Raw genomic sequence first — 23,415 nt, 5'->3', positions numbered from 1 at the left:
ATTGTATCAATCTGATAAATAAATGTATGGGGGAAAAAAGAAGATAAAAAGAGATGCAATCATTCCGAATCAGATACCAGCAGTGTAAAGATAATGTCAGCTTGATGTACAGTAAGCTCAGACCATAAAGGCCACACTTGAGAAAAGTGATGGTGGATAGTGTTTTTTCTCAAATGCTTGTTCCAACCTTGTGGGTGACTGTGGGTCAGTGGTTAGCAGATCTGTCTTTCAATCAGAGGATCGGCAGTTTGATCCCCGCTCACAGCCCTAGTCAATGTGTCCTTAAGCAAGACACTTAACCCTGAATGGCTCCTCGTAGCGGTGTCTAGGGTGTATGATCGTAAGTCTCTTTGGATAAAAGCCTCAGCTAAATGAAATGTAATGTAATAACCTTGTGAGGGGACTTCATGCTCTGCCTTGTCTGAGCTCAGATGGTGAACTCCATTCTCAGTGCAGACAAATAGAGTGAAAACAGAACTACCTTTTGCACAACAAGCAGCCACTTGCATGGCAAGCGTGTGCGGGGAGCTGAACCAAGGGGTGGAAGACGAGCAAAGAGGTGAAAGCATTTTTAGTTGTTGTCTTCTGGCCCACTCTACAAAGCTGAACTCCCCGGTGTGGAATTTATTACGCGCCAAAGGTGCCAGCTCAGCCAAAAATCTCCACATCACAGCGCAGTGAGGGGGAGCCTGGGAGAAAATCTATGGCATAGCTTTCAACCAAATCTGCTACATTTAGTTGCGGTGGCCTAATAGCCTAACTGGAGCAGAATCATCTTGTTATTGTGTGCATCTTCCCTAGTGGCTTAAGTTAATTATGGGGATATTCCATCACATCACAGGAACACCATTCACATTGAGAGGAGCTGGGGCAGGATGGAGCAAGTGACAGCAGGCGAGAGCAGACAAATTGCCGAAATGACTGTCGGAGTCATCCATCATCCATCTGTCCTTATTTGTGTCTGTCATCCAAATGTTGCCAAATAGGAACAAATAGGTACAGGAAAAAAAAACGTGTTCTCCTCAATCAACTGGTTGTCAGATCCCTGAAAAGGAAATCATTGTTGGTGCTGAGCAATTAATATACTGAAGGGTCGACTTAAATGGTACAAACAAAGTAATTGCAGAAGCATGGACAGTACAAACCTGCATGGGCTCTATTCACGCTATGAATCACTCATTAGAGGGCAATACTGTGTCTGAGCAGAACAAATGACATGCCTGTATGTGTTTGTATGTTAGATGTGTTGCCCTCTGCAGGACCTCATCTAAAGTGATCACACACACACACACACACACACACACACACATCTCCCAAGATCTGTCTCTGCATAAATAAATGAAGGACGGATGAAAGAATGAGTGCGGCGATTGAGAAGACGAAAGAGGGCGAGCAAAAATTGGGGTGTATGAGATAGCAAAGACATGAGACCGTTGGCATGCATGTTGTGTGTGTATGTGTTTATCTACCATCTTTGACCCAGATCAGCTAACATAGCTTCAGGGGTCTTTGAAGGTGGTAGCGGAGGGGGCAACTAAAGATGTGTTTGAAGTTGTTCAATTAATGCACACTACACACATGAAGGACCATCTGTGTACACACACACACACAGAAACACACACACACGCACACACAGAAACAACGGCCCACCCCCTAACAGCCTGTCCTCATTAGACAATCCCTTTCTCTCTCTCTCTGGAGTACCTTCTCTAAAAATAGCCCTTGCCCTTGCCCTGCCACCCTGCCACCCTCCCCACAGGACACACAGAGATCTGTCAAGGTGGGACCCTTGGTTCACAAGGTTAACACCAAAACTCCAACGCGCTCACACACACACACACACACACACACACACACACACACACACGCACACACACACATACATGACTCTGGGGGAACTATGAGGGAAAGAGACAGCATGTTAGACTAAAAGGAGATATGCCCAGTGAGCCCCGAGCCTTGCCAGAGGTAATGTGTGTGTGTGTGTGTGTGTGTGTGTGTGTGTGTGTGTGTGTGTGTGTGTGTGTGTGTGTGTGTGTGTGTGTGTGTGCGTGCGTGTGTGTGTGTGTGTGCTCGGCTTTGGTGAACCCTCTTCACACATTGATTGATATGTTTAACAGGTCACAATTTGGAAATGATAAATATCCCCATTTGCACTTTGAATTGTTATCTCTTAATGGGGACTACTTTTTCAATTTGAGGCAAAGGAGCTCAGCCTTCGTTTTCGAACAGGGGATTCTACTAATGCTTAGCTTTCAATTTCACGATATGACTGCAAGTTATCAAACTTTTTCTTTACTGTGTTATCAGGCAGTTATCTATACCCAATGTATGACAAGACGTTTGGCAGCAAAGCCATCTCTTGTAGCGCTGTCCTGCATTAAGCTAGCACACAGTACAGTATGCTGAGTAATCATACGACCGATAATATCCTAAAAGTGACAAGTCTGAGGCTGGATGGTTTGTTAGAGTTAAACTCTCCTGAGCGGTCTAAAGGTGCTCAATGCGAGATCGGAAGTGTTTCAATTGACGTACCTGAATGGCTCTGAACATGGCGACTGTTGAGCCGGCGGCTCGCAGCTCACGGTGCTAACCGCGCAAACAACGGCAACAGTGATGACAGAGCTAAATGTGTGTATCTGAGGGGGAACAGGAGGCTGGGTAATACGTTTCCGCGGCGATGCCATCGGCCGGGATGCCGTTATCAGCTGTGACCGCCATATGAGCATATAGTGCAGAGCGGCAGCCTTGAGCTAACCACGCTCACAAGCCTTTGAAGCATGTGCACTTGGATTACAAAATACACACCAGTGGGATGGTAAATGGCATTGCACTTTTATAGCATCATCTTCCAACATGGGCTGGAGGAACAAGGGCTCGAACCGCCGATCCTCTGATTGATGGACGAATCTCTTTCTCTGTGCCACAGCCGCGACTTCATTCTCTGCTCCACTAAATCTTGACATAAGAAATAGTTGTTTGCTGCTATATCAATGCTCTGAATATATTGCACCACTCAGGGATGAAGAGAAATCTGCAGAAATAGTCCACTTGGTTGGATTGGGTCTACCTTGTCTTTAACAGAAAAAGATGTAATGAACACCATCTCAATTGACTTAAAATGTTAATTTCCATACATTAGATATTGGTAAACCTGTGCAGTTATGCCTTGTTTATATGTGCGCTGCTATAAACTCAAGACTCAGAGGTAATTTAAGTATCATTACAGTCATCATCCACTGAGTTTGCAGTTTTATGAGCTGCACCCGTGAAATCAGATGCATTCAATTTTCGCTCGTTCCGTCAGAAAGGTGTTGAATCAACTCTATTGTCATCTTTTAGATTGCCTCTCTAACACTGTACAGTTTGAATCGTCGAAGCAGGAAAGGTGCTGCTGACTATTAACATTAATGGCCTATTCCATTCAGGGGAAGCAGGAGGCCATGTGAGTGAGCCAGCCTGCACATCACCCGGGCTCCTCCACACTGCGCAGCCTAAATGCCACACAGCCATGATAAATGGTATCAGTCACCTGTGTTTGACACATCAAATTATCCACCATGAGTGGGGGCAATTGGATTGCAATGGACTGAAATATATTGTGTGGTACGAAGCACAATTCATATCTGTGTCAACTGATTCTTCCACCTGCTGATGCGCTGCTGTATCCAATGTGTCACAGTGTGATATGTTTTCAATCGGTTAATCATTTAATCTACGATCTAAAAAAAACACATTACAACAGATGTCCATCTTTGGGTTTGGGTAACTCTGGTGTGACATTTACAAGGACGACGCTGTGTCCACGAATATGCTTGTTGCTTTTATTTGATAGAGCTTCTCATGGCTTGACTGGTCGCACCGTTCCTAGAGACGACACCGCCAAAGGACCTTTTCCACGGCGAGTAAGCTCTGAGCTCAGTGAGTGTAAGCCATGGCGGTGAGCCGGCATGCCACAACACCAGGAAACCTGAAACTGGCAGATATATACAGTATATGTATATGGAATGCAGGCATCGTTGAAGTTACACCTGTGCTTCTGCCATGAAAAAAGGTCTATGAGGCTGTGACACTCAAGATTCCTTGCTGTTGACTCATGGGTACAGGTTAGCCCTTTAGGAGCATGATGTCTCTTTTTCAATGATAAATGAAGTTCCTTGTTGCCCTATATTAGATACATGTATGGGCCTGGCAGTAACAGAATTGATTGTATTCTCCAAAATCTCGTAAAAATACTTGGTTCTTCTCAAGCCCGCCTCATGATGAACAATTTGGCGGATACTTTGAAGTGCTACTTTTCACTAAACTTTTATGCAGGAGTCACATTCTCACATTTTGCCTCCGTCGCTGCTTGTTTTTCACACACACACAGACGGGTTTGCATGGTAAGTGAATCAAGACGGGTGTGAGAAGTCCATTGGTTAAGTCAGAGGAGGCTGTCCTGCCACACAGCAGTGTGAAACACTGCTACCCTTGTCTTTCCCTCGCTCTCCCTGTCTCTTCCTCCTTTCCCTCTGCTCCTCTCTTTCTCGCTCCAGCTCCTGCACCTCCTCCGTGGCCTTGTCACATTCTCTCCTTCCTTCTCTCCCTCACCTCGCCCCCACACGCTCTGCCTCTCCGTCCATTCCTCTCGGTATGCGTTGTCCTTTTGGCACTCCTCTCCACTAAAATCCATAACGTGGGGAACTACCGGGCCACAGTCCATCCGCCAGGAGTGACGTCTCTTTAACTGATGTTGCCCCCATCTCTCTCCAGCTCCATACGCACTAAATCATTCTCACCTGACTGATGAATGGCTGTGTTGTTTTGCTGAACGTTTGCTATGGAAGGTGCATTGATGTGCGTGTGTGTGTGTGTGTGTGTGTGTGTGTGTGTGTGTGTGTGTGTGTGTGTGTGTGTGTGTATGTGATATGATGCATGAGCATATAGGCCGTTTAGTATTTGAGGCAGCTGAGCCCCGGTGGCCCAGCTGCATTACAACACATGCAAACAGAAATGAAGATGTAAATACAAATGTGAAGGGAATTCGGGGGTAAAGGCTGATAACTGATGAATGTTTGGGGGTCAGTGTACATTTGTTTGCTCTCTTGTTTTAAAGGGAATCCAGAACAGCATCCATGCCGCCTACTTCCACACACACAGCACATCCACACTGAAGACATATGCACATGCAGTCCTGAAGTCCTCCGTGCAAGAGGAGCCCCCACGCCCCCAGCCCACCCCCATCTCAAGCGCGACGCACGGACGGAATACCGGGGCATGCCCGAGCGACGCATCCAACTGTCAGCTCCGCTTCTTCCGGTAGAGAGAACTTATGAGTTTATTAAGGGGAGCCAGGCAGCCAGGCTTCGTCGCATGTGAGTCTGCGTGCGTGGAAGCTATGCCAGCATCGTTGTGACCCGAAAAGCACGACAATCTGTGCAAGCTCCGCGGATCACAACCCGAACGGAGCCCCTCCTCTATATATACAGTATATACGCACACACACACACACATATATATATATATATATATATCCGTCCATATATATATAGCTGCCCATACGTAAAAGGAGAAACCGAAACTTTCATAAACACATTACATATTCCATAATTCACTGATGCAATAACACTATTAGTGCGGTATGCATAATCATCGTCGGGCGAAAGGGCTCGGAGCTGCGCAGCATCCCCCATAAACTCAACGTTGTCTCTCGTTTGACACTCGGGGAGGCGAGAGGGGGGAAGCCAGGGAGACCTTTACAGAGACGGACGTGGAGGAGCGCTGACATTCAGGCCTGAATGAGAAAACGTCGACTCGAAACCACTGGTAAATCCGTCATGTGCACTCGTGTTTTAATTTGTTCTCAATGGCACATCAGCGAACATCAGGCTGTTTCAATCTGATAGGCCTCCAGTCAAAACCAAACTCACTGGGTCCCGAGGTGCGCACTCAGCCTGGCAAAGTGATCAGCCTACCTGCCATTTCAACAAATCGATTACCAGACTTAAATTGGGTGAAAAATAAAACAACCCCCCCTCCCTCGCTCCCCCTAAAGGTGGTTCGTCCATCCAACACTGGGGCGCCACTACGACGCGCAGCTAGACATGCTGTAAATTAACAGAAAGCTACAAATAATTTTAAAAAATCATTGAGTCCCCGAGTGACAAGTCCCCCATAGCATCTTGCCCTTTCTCCCCTCTTGCATCGTTGCTTACATGCAACTTCGTCCCGTGACACCGTCCCCCATCCACAGCAGCACCACAACGCCAAAGATCGCAGGCTATGCGTAACGTGTATTTACCTTTATGTCTGCCTTTCGCTGTCATCGTCACACTGCTTGGTGTTTCATTGGAACAAGATGCTCATCTCCCTCTCTCCCTCCCTGCTCTTTCCTCCCTCTACCGCTCCCGCGGCCGTGTCTCCGTCGGGTATTATTCAGTAACACGAAACCACCGCTAGGAGTGGAGCGCGTAAACGGAGCGCATGCAGCAGCGCGGAGGGTGTTGCACATCATGGCTTTGGCTATACATGGAGAGAGAGAGACCCCCCCCCCCCCCGTTAGAAAAGGGGTAATGCCTCGATGACGGGGTGAATACTCATGGAATAACTAGGGAAGACACTGGATACCCCCATCCCCTTCCCGTCCATCACCCCTCCCTTCTCCGATAAGCTTCAGAGGCACATGCATGGTGACTAGACAGCCAAATTGGCTTCTTTTATTATGGTGCTATAACAATATTAAAAAAAGGACTGAACTCAAAACCAAACAAGAACCTACGAATAAGAGACACCGGCGTAACGCCAGGGATGCAAACGTAAAACAAAAAGATGAGTAAGAATTCTTGGCACAGATGGAGCTCTCACTGGCCGTGCAGGACCTTGCATGCGTACATTTGATCACCCGGTCCGCTGCGTTGCAGTCGGACATCCGGGACCGGAACGGAGAGGATGGGGGGCGGGGCGGGGGTAATCTCTGGCTCTCTTCTGTCAAGTGCCGGAACTATGGTGTCGGGTCCTCCGGCGGGCGTCAAGAACGTGCACGCTGGCTGCTGCAGCAGCAGCATCACTCCCGGCCGGGGGAATCCTGCTGCCGCATGCGGGGACTTTTGGGGGAGGATAGGCGGACACCTGGCTGTCGTTGTGGCATGCTTTTTATTTGAGTATATATATATATATATATATATATATATATATATATATGTGTGTGTGTGTGTGTGTGTGTGTGTGTCTTGGGGGATAGAAGGGGTGGGGGCGGACTCTGGAGGGTTAGAGGTCGAAGAGACTCCTTGGCGAGAGGAGAGGCTCTACCTCTCCAGGTGCCGTGAGGCCGCAACACCCCGGAATGGCGAAAAGAAGGAACTCCCACGTAGATTCACGCACACCCCATGGACTCATACCGCCATCCTGTGGAGGTAATGATTACAAGGCTTCCCTCCACGCCCCTTTAAAAACTGGAGTGTCTGTGCGTATCCTCGTGTAACTGTAGCCACAGTAGGCTATTTGACAGAAGATCACGTGGGCCTACAGGTAGTGTTGTTGTTTTTTATTTACAAGATCCAAGTTTAATAAACGAAATAAAGGTGATATGTTGTCAACATATATTTTAATATTAATACAAATGGATTATATTTCTTAAAAAAAGGCCCACACACATTGTTAACAGTGTCCACCACTCAGCACACCAGAAAACACAATTGTGGGTTGGAGAAGCATTGAGGCAAAAAGTGTGCAGCATGGCCAGAAGGTGGCCCCCAACAACCGGCCATGTTGTAATAGGGCGTCTGTACAGCGGTCAGTAGGCTGCACCTCTCAGTCAGTTTGTCAGGCTCAGCTTTACACGGTCAGGGTGGATCAACCGGCATTATTCTGGAGGAGCAAATTATAGCTTCCACATCTGCACAGCTGTATAATCCCCTGCCTTTAGCCTATAGCTGTCCGGCCAGTGTGTCCATTTGGGTTGTGAGCATCACCTGCACCTATGCTGAGCTCTGTAGGATTTGATCATTTTTACAAAGAGTGTCAAAAAGAACAGTATGAATGCCAACCGTGAACGGCAAGGACCCCATTTTGGGTCTAGCCATTGCGTCTATACGGCCTTTTATAAGTTTTTTACAGCAGATATTCAGTCGGACATGGATCCAGCAGGAACAGCACAGGTGTGATTAATAACACTAGGCTCCATTGGGGTTTTATGTCCGTCCCTGGTGTGACTTACTGATGCGCCTGTACGTGGAACAGAGCCATTGGTAGTGGCATTGGGTTTGCTGTGTCTCCCAGCACAGTCTCAACAGTGTGGAGGAGATACCAGGAGACAGGGGCATTACACAAGGAGAGCTGGACATGACCGTGGAAGGGCAACAACCCAGCAGCATGGCCGGTATCCGCTCCTTTGTGCGAGGAGGAACAGGAGGAGCACTGCCAGACCCCTAAAAAATGACCTCCAGCGGGCTACTCGTGTGCATGTTTCTGACCAAACTGTCGGAAACAGACTCCATGAGGGTGGCATGAGGGCCTGACATCCTTGAGTGGGACCTCTCGCTCCCTCTATCTATATAAATAAAACATTCACATGTACAGTATGCCGATTGTAGTATAATAGGCAGTGACAAATGCTCTTACTGCAAGCATAAAGACTGCAGAATACGCTCTGAAATGAGTAAATTGATTCCTTTGTGAAGATTCTGCAGCCAACAGTGCTCTATGAAACTGATTAAACATTATAGATGGTGATTATCTAAATAATAAATACTTCTATTCATGAGGGATGGTATTCTTGTTTTTTTTAATATAAGTGGCTAAATAATTTGCTAGAAAATATAGGGACATGATTGTCTGTTGTATTTCAATATGTGTGTTGTTGAATTATACATTCACAATAAAATGTACTGTATGTCCTGTTAGGTGCGCTGTGGTGTTAATATGACGTTAGCAGTGTTTATTAACTTATATCTTGAGTCTATTTGACAAGCGTACAACAGTGTAATGGAAAATAATTATCACGAGTTAATGTTCCCATGTGTATGAATATTGGTGTAACCTGTATTTCTATGTATTCCACATATGGAACATGTACAATGTTTAGGAAGAAGAAGCCTTTCTTTTGTGTTTCTCTGTACACCACTGCGGGTCGTGCACGTGCCAGGGGAGCTGCAGGTGACCACGTGGGGGTGCTTGAAGCAACTACCTTTGATTATTACAGTGATGGAAAATACAACAATAAACGTTGCGTTTTCATCCTCGGGGATGGTCGAGGTCGAGGTTGGGGGTATATGTTTTTCAACATTATCAAAACGTACAGGTGTGCTCTATAAATAAAACGTGTAATCCATAGTAACAGTCGCGCCAGCTTGAATCCACACACACGCACACAAAAGCCTCAAATGTGCATTGTGCTTATGATCTTGCGATCACACGTTTTGCTGACCGTATCACTCCGCGCTGAGCATAATTCATCCGTATTACACTACCCCTAAACGTGTATATCAGTTAGTACGGCCAAATAACGGTAACATGTTTAACAATAATACATGGCACTGTCTGTAGATATTACGGTGGAGGTTCGCCGGAGTTTACCAAAATGCGTGCAGGGTAGACATGTTGGCTCTGTCCGGGCCATGTGAACACAGCCTAGCCATTGCATGCACGGAGCCACAATGGTGCCAGTTGCAGCACTACCTCTCCAGCCTGCACTGTGATCCCTTTACGTGCTCATGTTGGCGGAAGGCTTTCTAGCAGTAGCGCAGTGAGAGACGCGTTCCAACTGGCACTTCCGGCTTCTCCGGCTGGTTTACAGCATAAAAGGGTGACGTTTTTATTTTTTATTGTTTTAAGTTGTACATATTAAATTAATAACACACAGTATATTGGTCTCTGAAAAAAAAGAATACAAATATTGTAATATGTAGAGGTGAAATGATCTTATTCAGCAACTGTTAATATAATTCATTTTTTCCCTCTGTTATATATTTGAGAATTGAGTATGTCTGGGGTTTGGACTCTTGGTTGGGCACACTCAGCAAGAAGATATCATGTTCAAATCAATGCAAAATATTGTGTATTTCTCACCATTTCTGACCATTTATAAACAAATGAATCCAGACAATACAAGTACAATTAATCAATAAAGAAAATATTGCATACTTGTAGCCCAATAATATGGACTTTTCTTATAGGAGACAACACATAATCAGCTGGCAGAGTTTAGCCTACTGACTGTGCATCCTTCTTTGGGTGCACATAGTGACACTGTGACTGGGCCTGACGATGCAACAATCATTGTATGAGAATGACGTACAGCCATCATGACCATTTCGTATACGATTAGTAACGTTTTGTGTGTACACTTAATGTTTTAGTCTGCTTGGACGTATGGCGACGGAGCTTTTATTGTGAAGGGCTGGTTTCGGAAGTGTTGTCGTTGTTGCTGCTGGCAGAGCGCAGGCCGCAGTGATTTGGTAGCCGCTGCAGTAGGAGGAAGGACCGCGGTTCTACCCCTTCTATCTTTCAGTTTCGTCTCGAAATTTTATCGGTGGTTCTTTCTGGTAACGATCGGTACATTGCGTGTACAGTAACGGAGCTCTGTGATTAAACAAGTTATAGTATTACCAACGGACAGTGATATCAATCGCCATTTTAATCGCACGTTTCCCCTGACAGAAGCGCTAGCACAACAATGGCTCTGAAAAGAATTCACAAGGTAAGGAAGTGAACGACGAGGCCCAGGATTTCGCAGTTTCGCCGGGGATTTAATTCCGAGGTTGCCCATCTGATGCTCGTCGGTTGGGTTTACTACATTGCGTATAACACTACAATATTGACTAAATACGTCAAACTTGGTTTGAACAACCAGCTAACGGTCTCTAAATAGCGAGTGACGCCAGTGAGAGCAGCAACGCGCCGCCTGTCTCGATTCCACTACAAACAGGCCAACTGAACCGTTACACTCCGTACGCTACAAGTAGCCCCTATGATGGCTGCTCTTGGTTATGTCACACGGGTCCACCATCGACGTGCTGTCTGTGGTAGCGATGCCGTTTCTAGTGGACGTGATCTCAGCTGCGAGCTGTCTTCGGCTGCCATTATGTCCCGGTAGTTGGCTAGCTCGGATAAGCTTCTGACCGAGCTAGCTTAACGTTACAGTGACGCCAGTCGTTAATGCTGCATCTGTGCAGCAAACGGACGGTAGTTTACATTCGTACGTGTTAATGCTGCGGGGTCTCTCCTGGGTCCCCCCTCACTGTCGTCAAGGTGGCTCATGTGAACTGTTACAGTCGTTTAAGCTCAATCCGCTCCTTGATTTGACAGATAAGTTGCCCGGCTAGCGGCGACGCTAGCGACAGGACGCTCGCGCTTATTTTACCAACCGATTTACCATTCCTCTCACTTTATTGCAGTTAACTTGGATTTAGGTGGTTTAACGCTTGGATGTAAGCAGAACAGTAACATCCAACATCGCAGGATGGATGTAGCCGAACGTTACGCTTCCGTATCCCTGTTTTATTTTCCATTAACGTGATATTGTCTCCTTAATGCACAAACCCGTAGTCAGACATCTCAAGCAGTCGTATAACATAGTGGTGTTTGTGCTTGTTTTCGATATTATGCTCGTTTTCGACACAGAGCGATATGCAGGAAAGCCTAGTGGTGTTAGCAGAGTGTCGCTGTGGTGAAAACAGGCCCCACGCGTTGTTCGCCTTTTGATGCCATGTTGCTGACAGCAGGCGAGCAGCAGATCGTGGTAATGCCGTGTGTTAGGTTGAGCTCGCTGAACGCTGTGTCGTGTCTGGTTGTTGTGAATCCCCCCCAGTAACGAGAGGCCATGTCCCAACGTGGCTAACCAGCTAGCTAAACTACCACTTTACACCCCGGTGCTGCTGTCGAAACCGAGCGCCCCGGCTAGCTAGTTAGCTAGCTAGCTAACGCTGTCCCCGTAACGTTACCCGGGGCTACACACGACGAGCAGACGCTGTTGTTTACACTCTTGTGTCTGTGGACATGCCTCAGTGTGGCTGTCACACGCTCTACCTGCTGTACCTGGAGAAATGCTGTTATATAATAGCGGCCACGCCGACACCCAAAGCCCACGGTGCTCCTGTAGTGGTGTTGTGTCAGGAGGACTTGTTTTGGGAGTCGTTACTATCCCAGGGAGACTGTGTTGCAATTGCGGTGCGTCTGAGCAGCAGATCTGTTTACAAACAGGGATTTAGGCAACTAAATAGAAGGCACACACTTGGGTGGTAGTTAAAAAAAAAAAATCTGATTATTGAACATATTTGTGTGTTGCCATTCCCAGTTGTCTAATGTAGGTCATTGTTTGTGAAAATGCTGTGAAGGACACGATTAAGTGACTTGTCATTCGTTTGTCTCAGGAGTTGAACGACTTGGCACGCGACCCACCGGCCCAGTGTTCTGCAGGACCAGTAGGAGATGACAGTAAGTTCATCATCTAACCAACATTAACCTGGTAGCTGTGTGAGTGGTGCTCAACCAACCACAACCACTCACAAATTAGACTAAAATGAATGCCTTATAGCCAATTCTAATTTATTACAGAATATGTGGATTATGTCTTTTGCCTGTTAGATATCTATGAATTTTCTCCAGATCTTTTATGATAAGTTTAGTTTCAATCTGAATGTTTACCAATATTTTGTTTGCCACAGACGGCAACTGGAATACTTCAAATGTTTTCAAGCCAGTGATGTAAATTGCGAAGAAAAGAAGAAAAAAAACTATCAATGAGTGTGCTGGCTTTTTATGTGAGGTGTTCTGAGCATTTAACTAATTTAAGGAAGTATCTCTTTATTTTGAGCAAGCCAAACCAGTAAATACCTGGACTGCCTCTTGTGAAAACACATGCTATTCCCAAGTAAAACATGCCTGTTTCACTTTTGCTTTTAGGACAAGCATAAGGGGAATTCTTTTCTAGCAATGATGTAATTGTTTTGTAGTGTAGGAGTACATGCGGACTGGGATTTTACTTTATCAATTATTATAATAATTTTTTTTATCCCAAAAGAATTCACTCCAAAATAGCACATGGGCATTCATCAACTGATTAAATACATGTCATACATGTACCCTGAAGATATTTCCTTTGAAACCTAAATTGTATATCTCGTCTCAAATGCTCCTGTCAACAGCTGTCATATAATACAGAAATTAATATAACCACCTTTGTGAATCTTCTGATTTTGTTGGGAGAACGTCAAAATGTCAAATGTCAAAGAACATCTTTGACATTTAACCAAATCCGGTGACCTCTGGCACACTCTAATGCCACTATTCCAACATAAACATTGATCTTAACTGCATATTTTAATGAGCTCACTGACTCATTGAAACAGGTTGTGAAATATTGTCATGGACAATTAGGCCATTCCATCTGTAAATAGCTATTAATATTTAAAACCACATCTATTCCTGACCGATTAGAACTTTTGTAATCAAGAATCATTATACCTTATTTTTTTATTGACACATCTCAGGTGTATCAAGACATGCCACACTAATGCTTACTTTATTGTTTTACAAGAAACAAATCCTCTCTTATTCCACGAAAATAAGCAAAGTTATTTTAAGGGGGAGGGAAGATGTCTTCAATCCCAGATTTTATCTCTCTTCTGTATTTGTTTTAAATAAGATAGTTTATCAAATAAAGCTATGCCAAACATGATTATATATATTTCTGCAGGTAATTCCAGGACATCATTTGTTTCATTGCAACCCTTGTCCAGGACCCCCTCGTAAATGAGATTAAATATTTAAAATGGGATTATTCTAGATTTATGCATGTTAAATTAACAAAAATCGGATATTTTGCCAAATTGCCAAAACACCTTGAAGACATTACAAGTGTGAGTCAGGAATAGCCTACATTTTCCTCATATGGGCCAGTTATTTTGACGTTTGTTTGCAATGCGTCTTAGAGGTGTCTCTGCTAAAAAGAAAGGAAGAGATAGTCCAATGAAAATAAAGAGAACTTTTTAATTGAGCCAATGAATGTGAGTGTTTATCAAGTTGCCATCTGTCTTTTCCGAAGTAGCCCGTCTGGTGAGGAATTCCTCCCTTTGTGCATTTGATGCAATTTGTAAACATGTTTTGGCATCGGTGCAAAATAATTGACGGCGACTGCTCGGCAGGACACAACTTCTCAGCCGAGTGCGCTTGCACACACATTCATACAGAGCACGTGAGGCGGGACTGATTCATAAATAATCAAAAATAATTTGATTTGAATAACAAATCAATACAATAAAGCAGCCGGTTGGACTTTTACATTTCACCCTAAGTAATCCAGACATGAACCCTTGGGTGAGACTTCGTCCACTCTCCGCTCTGAGAGCCACGTCTCTTCTGTCTGAGGAAAGAAGTGCGCTCCTAGCCCCGTAGCCACGAAGGTAAAACAGATGACCACTTGCAGTGTGGGCACAATGGTTACATATCAGAATCAAAACTATGCCTTTTCATCATGAAATGCAGTCTAGTTCTCATCAACATTGGCTCAATCAGTTATTTATTATTATATTAATTTTAGATATTTTTTAATCTTAATAATGAAGTTTGGTCTATACGAGAAGAAATTTGTATTTTCTCCCATTTAATGGTTCACCCTATTCTGTTTCACAAACACCGCGGCGAGGCTTTTTCCCCTCAAAGAACCCATATGGTCAACAATGTCCACACATTATAACTAGGTTTCATATAAAAATGCTCTCTATTTGCTTGTGTGTTGACTGGTTGGTCTAACTGTAACTAGCCACAGAACGCTCCACAAAACATATGACGCTACATTATTATTACTTACTATCACAACAGTTGCCCGTGTAGCTAGCAGGAGCTCGTTCCAGTGACATCAACTAACTTGTTTTCAACAGCAGTGCTCTGCACATGTCACTTCCTGCCATCCAACATCAAATAAACCGCTCCGCTCTAAACCACAAGGAAGTGCTTCCTGTGACATGTTTACTGTGGTTCTTTGTTGTCACTGTGACATCTGAGCCTCAGACCCTCAACAGGAGGCTTGAATTGGACGTGTTTAAATGCTACCAAATCAGATTCTAATGCTTTTGTATTTGTAGTCCCAGTGACGTCCACGCCTGTTTAAATAATTATACTTCATGTCCGGATAACAATTCCTCTTAAGCAGGAATGTGGGTATTAAACGCATAAGGGGCTGTTTCTGCATGTACATGTGAGTCCCCTGCCATCATATGACCCCTTACCCTTTACAGTTTAAAAATACATATTTATGTAAGAGCCTGTTACTCAACTACCCGAAATACACACGCTCACTTGATGCGGCATTATTTACACGAGCGCTCCTCAGCCATGCGTCGTGTTCTTGGTGTTTCCTAAACAATGTCTGTTTTTTTGTTTCAGTGTTTCACTGGCAAGCCACAATAATGGGACCTGTAAGTATTCACTTCTTGTGTATTACTGATTTAGCCACAGCTTTAGTTGGACTGCTTTGTTTTTTTGCTTTGAATTAACAATCTCACAGATGGTGAAAGAATGTTCTTTTTATTTCAATTTTGATTATTTTTACTCTCTGAACCGGAACTCTTGACTTTGAGTTACTGTTTTCAAACTCACTTAACCTGTTTCCACTCCCTGCACTTGAGCCAGTAATGAGATGAATGGGCTTCTCTCGCCCTGCATTAGAATGACAGTCCTTACCAGAGTGGGGTTTTCTTCTTGACCATACACTTCCCCACAGACTACCCCTTCAAACCGCCAAAGGTGAGCAAGGCATGCACAGACGAAGCAACCGCGAGGCACATCGAGTGCATCTTGCCTGCTAAAAACACGGCACGGCTTTACACCATTACGTTTCCTGTTGTCGCCCTCACCTGTCCCTGTTCTCCCCCTCCCCCTTACGTTTGCTTCTTCCAGGTTGCATTTACCACGAGAATCTACCACCCAAATATCAACAGCAACGGCAGCATTTGTCTTGACATTCTGCGATCACAGTGGTCTCCGGCTCTCACCATCTCCAAAGGTAGACAGTTTATCTTTTTATTTTTTATTTAAACTGGCCTTTGCTCATGCTGTTCCAGATAAATGACAGATGCCATTGTCTTTTATAAACGCGTGTTAAGAATAAAGGAACAGGGGAAACCCGCTGGTTTCCTTTTATTAAATGAAACTGCTTACCACAAATAATCGTTTACAGCATTTCTCACGCAGAAGTCCTCGTATCAAACTGGAGTGCCCTCTCTGTAAATGTCAGCTTTAGACCTTTCCATGCAGTGCTCACCACTGGACTGCTTTCAATGGTGTCATGCACAGAGCTTTTAAATCTCAGTTACATATATTATTAACCGTTCTGTCGCTGTGACACACACTCTGCCTGACTTTCATCTGAGGGTCATCTGAAGGAAATAAATGCATTCTTAAAATTCCTGTTTTGGATTTGTGAGTACTGATTGGCTAACTGGTCCTTTCCAGTCCTCCTGTCCATCTGCTCTCTGCTGTGTGACCCGAACCCGGACGACCCCTTAGTACCCGAGATCGCCCGCATCTACAAGACGGACAGGGAAAAGTAAGTTGTTTGTTTTGTGCACCTTTCTGATGTATTTGGATTGTTGATGTGCAACAAGTTAATTCTCCGCTGGCTCGGGTGGAGGCGCTCAGGCCTGTTCTGATCACTGGCTGCTGGAGGACGGAAGCGCCATCTCGCTGTTGAATATTGATTTTTAAACCATTATTCGGGGTACAGCGTGTGCATCAATCACAAGGGATGTAACAAAAGTTTGAAAGACAAAGATTTTGAACATTTCCAGTTTCTGTTGTCTTCCAACAGACAGAAGGAGAGCAGGTGTGTGTTTCCAGGTTTAATCACGGGAAGATAACCAGACGCTTACTGTTCAAAAGTAATCCGTCTCTTAAGGCAGGCAGACACAGGACCGGAGTCAAAAGATCTGCATTGAACAGTGTTGGGCTTGTTTTATTATTACTGGAAGAATATTTTGTATCCAGAACTTCAGATCTTCCAGCCATCTGTGGCTTCATATTTCTCTAGTTTTCTTCTTACTTCGGGTTCATCGTTCCGTTCTGTTCATCCTCAATATTGACGATGAGGCTGTCTTGTTTGAATAAACTTTATTGAAATTGTCAATGGGCAAAAGTGACCGGGGGTGTGGGCACCAGGTAGTGGCCGGTCATCTGCTCCGTACAGTGTGAGCAGAAGAGTCAGGTTGTGGCCGTTGAGAAAGGATGAATGTAACGTATGTATGCAATATTAATACAACACTCAGAGTGTCTGCGGAGATTTACCAATACCAAATTATTATTTTTTCTAAGAAATATTTCTTCCCAGGAAATGACTTTGCTTATGACGTCATTATTCCATCTGGCTTCTGGAGTAACACAGTCACACAGTTGCTGCAGCTCAATTTGCACATCAGTGTGTTATATTTATATAGCCGAATAAACTTGCTAACAAGTTGTGGCTGCGTGAAATGGGATTACCGTGCTTGTCTAAAATGGGGATATACAAAAATGTGATGCATGGATGAAATAATCTTCTAAAAAGATCTTCAATTAGCCTTTGGTAAAAGCATCGGTTCATATTTTGTATTTTTATAAATACTCCACATTGTTTCTGATGTTTGCCCACGCTTATGAGAAGAGGCACGATTCAACGCCCAGGTCCAGTACAGCCCGGTTCACCTGCAGAGCCGCTGCTCCACAATGAACTCTGTTGTAATGCTTGTGTTCACCGATGATACGAACACAGCACTTTCCCACGCAGTCAAATAAAATGAAAAGCGTGCATCGGGGTTATAGTGCTGTCCTCCGGTTCCATCACAGATATGTATCACTTGACACTCATCGATGTTAGGGGGCAGCCCTGAATCATAGATGGTCCCTTTTTTTGAAAGTTTATTTTTGATAGCTTCACTATCCTCCCTGTTACTAACTGGGCGTTTGCTGCAGCCGGACGAGGAAATAAAAACAAACCTGCTGGGAAAAAGAACTGGTACAAGATATTTCAGAACTGTCCATGTAGAGCACCAGCCAGCTGGCAGCTCTGCTGCAAGGATAGCAGCTAAAACGTAGAAAGAATGGATTTGACAATGTCGCTGGTTTCTCCCCAACATATGTTTTGTTTTTTAAAAAGATGTAACAAAATCCTAATGTTGCTAAACGACTAACATCCCTTCTCTCTCTGCTTGTTCACAGGTACAACAGAATAGCTCGGGAATGGACACAAAAGTATGCAATGTAGTGTTGGGTTAGAATCATGGCCAACCACCTCTACGACCTAAGGTTAGGGGAGCTTCAGACGTAAAGAGAAAACAAACAAAAAACCATTCAAACAAATGAAAAGTTTAAAACAAGATCTTGTTGGTTTCCGTTGGAGTGCTTTCTTTGAGCCACACCTCCCCCTTCACCAGAGTACCTGTAAAACTCCCTCTGCCCCTCCTCTCTTTTTCTCTCTCTCTTGCTCTCTCTTTCTCTCTCTCCCTCTCTCTCCTCCCTCTGTTTGACTCTGTCTTCCCTCCCCTCCAGCCTCTCAGCTCACCTGCCCTCCTCCCTCCAGTGTACATATTGTCTGCTTGCAATGGTAACACCCATCTCCCCCTGCTCCTTTTTCACCTCCCTCCCCTGTGACCTCTGGCCCCATCTCCGGACTTCTGTATTGAGTTACATGTTGTCACCACACAGGTTGGGCTGCCCCCCCGAAACAAACTCCTTCTTCCACTCACCTGAATCCGCACCCCTTCCCCAGACGTTAATCCTTAAAAGCAATCATTTAAGCATCTGTAAAACTTGGAGGAGACCCTTTTTCCTCTTTTTCCCTAATTATTTAGGACAGTAGGATTTTTACACTCTGCATCCTTTCTTGTTTTGTCACCTTTTATAATTCCCATCTATAGAGGTGACGATTCAAGAAAGCGATTTATTTTGGAGTCAAAGGGCACTCTGTATTTTATAAAATGAATACTTAAAAATAAATCATTGCAGGCTGGGGAAAATGGGGGAAAGTGTGCACATGGCCTATTTTGGTGTTGGAGGATTCTATGAAAGGACTTGGATTTATACCCACACCTCCTGCTCCTAACTACCCCCCCTCCCCAACTAAGTTGACCCCTTTGTACACACACATAGACACACATGCACGCACAATTGTAACCCCCATGTCACCCCGACCACTACCGCCAACTTTTCTTTACTCACAGTGGAGGTTCTGGACCAGGTATTTAAGCAATTTATTTTTCTTAGTTTAACCTGTGTTTTTATCTCCCCTCCCCCGCCCCCCATAACTCTTTTAGGTTGCTTTTTTTTCTCCTTTTTTCTTATTTGGTTTCTCTTTTTGTTTTTGCTATTGTTAAATTAGAGGCTAACATCTTAAATGGCTATGGGACTGGCTTGGGCTCTGGGTGCGAGGAGAACCCACTCTTCTTGCACAAAACCTCTGTATATTGAATTACCTGAGAGGCTCGTTGAGCTTTGTGTGTTGATTAAACTGTGTAATAAAAACCCATTATTCCTGTGTTGACTCATTTTCGGGCCCTTTTGGAGGACATACAGAGGTTGGAAGGGGAAATGTTACACAGGTCACAACTATCGCCGACCGGATCAATAATACCTGCCTTTCCCACATGGTATTACTGTTAGATACATTCTTTGTGGGTATTGGGGAATGTCTGGTAAATTAAAAAAACTTCACTTGACTAGCTTGAGTGAAATTAAACTCAATGTGGTTTTAAAGAATACATGTACACGATAATAACAATCATATTAATATATATTATAGCATACCTAGGTGATATGGCACAAGTAAAGTGATTTTTATATATTTGTTTTCATGTTACAACATTGTTTAAGGTGGTAGATTGTTTTGTTGCCCTCTAGTGGTGATATGTAAAGTAATTGGAGAGCATTACATTTCAATCTCTGGCAACTCCGTGTTCATATACCAACACATCGTTGCTTAGGATGGATACAGGTTTTTCTTCTGTTAAACAAGTTGACAGGTCTATCAAATTAAACGCAGAAACAACTGCTGTGGCTTGTCTTCGGTACAAGAGAAAGTACTCGAAAGGGAAATGGGACTCGCCAAAGCTCGCAGCCATCAAGATAATTATCCTCCAGTAAAAACCTTCGAGCTCCGACGTGCAATAAGGCCTGAAGGTTAAACGATCAATATCTATCGGGGCAACAAAGTAGCGGTTGTTACTTACAGCAGTAAGTTAGAGATTCGGTTACGTCGTATCATACTGGAACATGTTGCTGTGAAAAGCTCCGGAAATCGCCAGAGAGCGGATTATCTTGTCCAAATACTGTCAACACGATCGAGAATGAAATCCGGTTAGAATAAAAACAATATAAACCTTGTCCACGTGGATATATCTGCACGGGTGAACGTGAAACTCATATGTTAAATATCCACAGGCAAAATGGATGGTTCAGATGCATTTCAGTCCTCAAACAGCAGTAAAGCGAAGCCGGTAAGTGCGGCGCAGACGATTTATTATCTTTGATACACCCCCCCCCCCCCTCCCCCCTCGTCCTCAGACCTGATTGGTCGCTACCTACGATTGAGGAGGCCGAGCCAAGTGGAGCTGACAGAGTTTAGTGAGACTCCCCGCATGACCTTGCTGCTGAGCGCCGAGCACAAACAAAACACCGTCCAGGGGAAATATGACAAGCCCAAGTTTAGCAGCGATGCCCGCATTACCCAGACCGGGATTCACGCTGTCCAAAGGTACAGTTTTCATTCTAGCTAGCATTAAATGTTTGTTTTTATTTGGCGCTCAACGTAATTAACTTAACACCTGTGACCTAACATTACCCAAACCAAGTGACGCTGACGGCTAGGTTAGTTAACCCACTGGTCACAATAGTTAAGAGGCTAACGTGCGCGTACGGGACACGTCGTAACGGCTGTCTGGAGACTAGTAACGTTAGCTAAGTGAAGTGCACATCTCTTTCAATGGTTATCTAATTGCTCAAACCGCTGCAGTGTTAAGAACCTCTCCTTCGTTAGCTGACTGCCCGCCCTTTAGCTAGCGAAGTGAACCGGCCACTGTGTTGGACACAGCCGGTGTTACGGTTTAACAAGCGACCGTGTTAACTGGCGACGTAAATACGACAGCTATTGAAAATAGGATAAGAACACGTAGCTGTCCTCGTGAATGCCGCATTGTTACTTTTTATAATACAGTGTCAAACCCTCTCATATAAAACTCATATATATATATATATATATATATATATATATATATGTCATATACAAAATAAACTGGCATTCACGAGGACAGCTACGTGTTCGTCCTTTTTTTTTCCAACAGCTGGCGTAACTACGACAACAACGGGTCGCCTGTTAAACCGTAACACCGGTCACTGACAGTACCGGCTCGTCTGCGAAGGCCTCACTTGGAGTCGATCCCTGCGTGTACTTCCAGGTATATGTTAATGTTTCATGGCCTCCAGTGAAGCAGCTAACTGCTGAACTGGCTCATCCAGACTGACTGCCGAGGAGCATGTGGTGCTGGCTCTGTTGCCTTGCTAAAACCAAGCCAATACACAGACCACTGCACAGAGAGCTCTGCACAGCTCTTTAGTGAGAACCATATCAACAGGTTGGTACACGCCTGCAGAAATGTACAGTAAACAAGTGTTTGACACACTTGGAGATTACAAACGTGATATTTAAATGGTACTTCAACCATTGGATACCATGAACCTATACAAGTCACTCAAGAGGGGTTGAGTCATCTGGGTCAGAATATTTTGTCTATACAGTTATGAGTATACAAGAAAGAAACTGTCTGTGGTCTCTCTCCAGAGCACTTTGTTGTTGCGTTGCCGGTTGCGGTGGTAGCAGCCGTCGGAGGTTTCCTGGTCAGCCATTACCTGAGCGGGCGCAGCTGTAAAAAGGGCCTGGTGAACACGACCATCAGTAAAGATAGCCCCAAAGTGGTCCACAGCTTCGACATGGAGGACATCGGCACCAAGGCTGTGTACTGCCGCTGCTGGAAGTCAAAGAAGGTCGGGCCCCGTAGCTGTATCGGTTGCTCTAAGCAAACAGAGCTACTTAAATGTCAAATAATGTCCCTTTGTGTAAGAATCTGAATTTAACCGGGAGGGAAGCTGTCATCAATAATAGACCTCATATTCCAAAATGATCCCAAGGGGTGTCCTCGAAATGGAGAGAAGTAATTTGCGTCCGCAAGAACTACAATTATCTTCACTGAGAGTAAAGAACAAGGAAACTCAAAGTTGGTATATTGCAAAGTTTAATATTTTGCTCATTTATAACCTCTTGGGAATAGGGGACTTGAGGGTGACGCTGCTAACCTGTCTGATCCAAATCACCTTATGTCACTTTGTTTCTCCGCCATAGTTCTCAGGTGCCTTTTGGGGAGATCAGTGTTCACTCGCATCGTAAAACTACAAAAAGTGTTTAATGTGACGAGAGCAACTCATTGTTTCCCTCTAACATGCTGTGCTCTGCTTCCAGTTCCCTTTCTGCGACGGAGCCCACGCCAAGCACAACGATGAAACCGGGGACAACGTGGGACCGCTCATCATCAAACAGAAGGACGCTTGAGCCACCCGGTCCGGGAACCTCAACCCTCCCCCACTTCTCTTGTGTGCCCCCCCCCCCGCTCATCCAATCATTTACTGCCATCCCCCACAGTTACGGTTTGCCGCTGTCGTAATCACATCAAACGATTCTTCATAGCCCAGAACGAAAACCCAGACAGCGCTGACAATTTTGCGAATTTAGATTTCACGCCGATGTGACTTTGAGATCAAAGGTCATCTGAGGAGGGATAAGGAAGGGACTTTGACAATCGGCAGTTTGCTTTTTCACCAACTCGATGCGAAGAGTTTAGATCAAATTCTCACCGGACCTAATAGAAGCAAAATAATTCACCATGCAGGCCTTTTACCTGTGTGTGTGTCCCCCCCCCCTCCCCCTCCCCTCCTTCTTGACTCCCACGGTTGTGGAGCAGGTGGTTGAACCGTGATTACTGGCACCTTGTTGCCTCAGCCGGCCCAATATTTAAATTGGAATTAAGCGAAGGCCTTGTATTTAAATCTACATCCTACGCCCCAGATTCTTACAACAACCCATATGAATGTCACGTGTTTTGATTTTTGCACTAAGAGCTACTTAGGCAGAAGAAACAAAAACAGAAGCTTTGTTTTTTTTCTTTCAATGAAATAATACTCTCCAAAACTAGGACGCCATGAAAGACTATCTTGCTGTTCGTAACCAGTAGCTGTCTGCTATCAGAGGAAACTTGTATTTAATCTGTTCAAAAACAATGCATACGAATGATATATTTTGCTTTTTTCTCAAAGTTACATTTGTTTTCTACTGGCTGCGGTGTGTCTGACTCATTGTTCTGTACATTGTTTAATTAAACTTAAGTGTTCTGATCCCTGTGGCTTTCTGGTCTCTTTTTTAAA

The 23,415-nt window shown here is 44.5% G+C and overlaps 3 protein-coding genes across 5 annotated transcripts in view; 2 read left to right on the top strand and 1 right to left on the bottom strand.

Annotated features, from left to right (window-relative positions):
• The window catches only part of ppp3cb (protein phosphatase 3, catalytic subunit, beta isozyme), a 31,528-nt gene extending 25,044 nt beyond the window's left edge, over positions 1–6,484 (bottom strand). The window contains exon 1 of one of the 2 annotated variants that reach the window (XM_034544067.1): positions 6,284–6,484. In XM_034544067.1, the coding sequence (XP_034399958.1) occupies positions 6,284–6,308 (25 nt within the window). In that variant the 5' untranslated portion in view covers positions 6,309–6,484. The remainder of the gene's footprint in view (positions 1–6,283) is intronic. The other variant, XM_034544069.1, reaches the window with a different exon arrangement.
• A 3,908-nt stretch (positions 6,485–10,392) lies between these two features.
• Positions 10,393–19,483, top strand: ube2d2 (ubiquitin-conjugating enzyme E2D 2 (UBC4/5 homolog, yeast)). Of its 2 annotated transcripts, XM_034544290.1 has the most exons (7): positions 10,393–10,678; positions 12,351–12,414; positions 15,364–15,395; positions 15,646–15,723; positions 15,877–15,982; positions 16,432–16,525; positions 18,169–19,483. In XM_034544290.1, the coding sequence occupies exons 1-7, from the start codon at positions 10,655–10,657 to the stop codon at positions 18,212–18,214; spliced, it is 444 nt and encodes a 147-aa protein (XP_034400181.1). In that variant the 5' UTR covers positions 10,393–10,654; the 3' UTR covers positions 18,215–19,483. The 2 variants fall into 2 exon arrangements, with proteins under 2 accessions (XP_034400181.1, XP_034400182.1); XM_034544291.1 differs by lacking the exon at positions 15,646–15,723 and having other exon boundaries at positions 10,407–10,678.
• Positions 19,484–20,533: 1,050 nt separating this feature from the next.
• zgc:110843 (uncharacterized protein LOC541492 homolog) lies at positions 20,534–23,387 on the top strand. The gene is made up of 3 exons (XM_034544288.1): positions 20,534–20,698; positions 21,782–21,984; positions 22,457–23,387. Exons 1-3 carry the CDS (start codon positions 20,635–20,637, stop codon positions 22,544–22,546), a joined length of 357 nt encoding a protein of 118 aa, XP_034400179.1. The 5' UTR covers positions 20,534–20,634; the 3' UTR covers positions 22,547–23,387.
• The last annotated feature ends 28 nt before the right edge of the window (positions 23,388–23,415 follow it).

This window comes from Cyclopterus lumpus, chromosome 10 (assembly GCF_009769545.1).
Source record: "Cyclopterus lumpus isolate fCycLum1 chromosome 10, fCycLum1.pri, whole genome shotgun sequence".
Taxonomy (NCBI): domain Eukaryota; kingdom Metazoa; phylum Chordata; class Actinopteri; order Perciformes; family Cyclopteridae; genus Cyclopterus; species Cyclopterus lumpus.
Note: the sequence above shows the minus strand (reverse complement) of the source record. Positions and strands in the feature narration are given on the sequence as shown.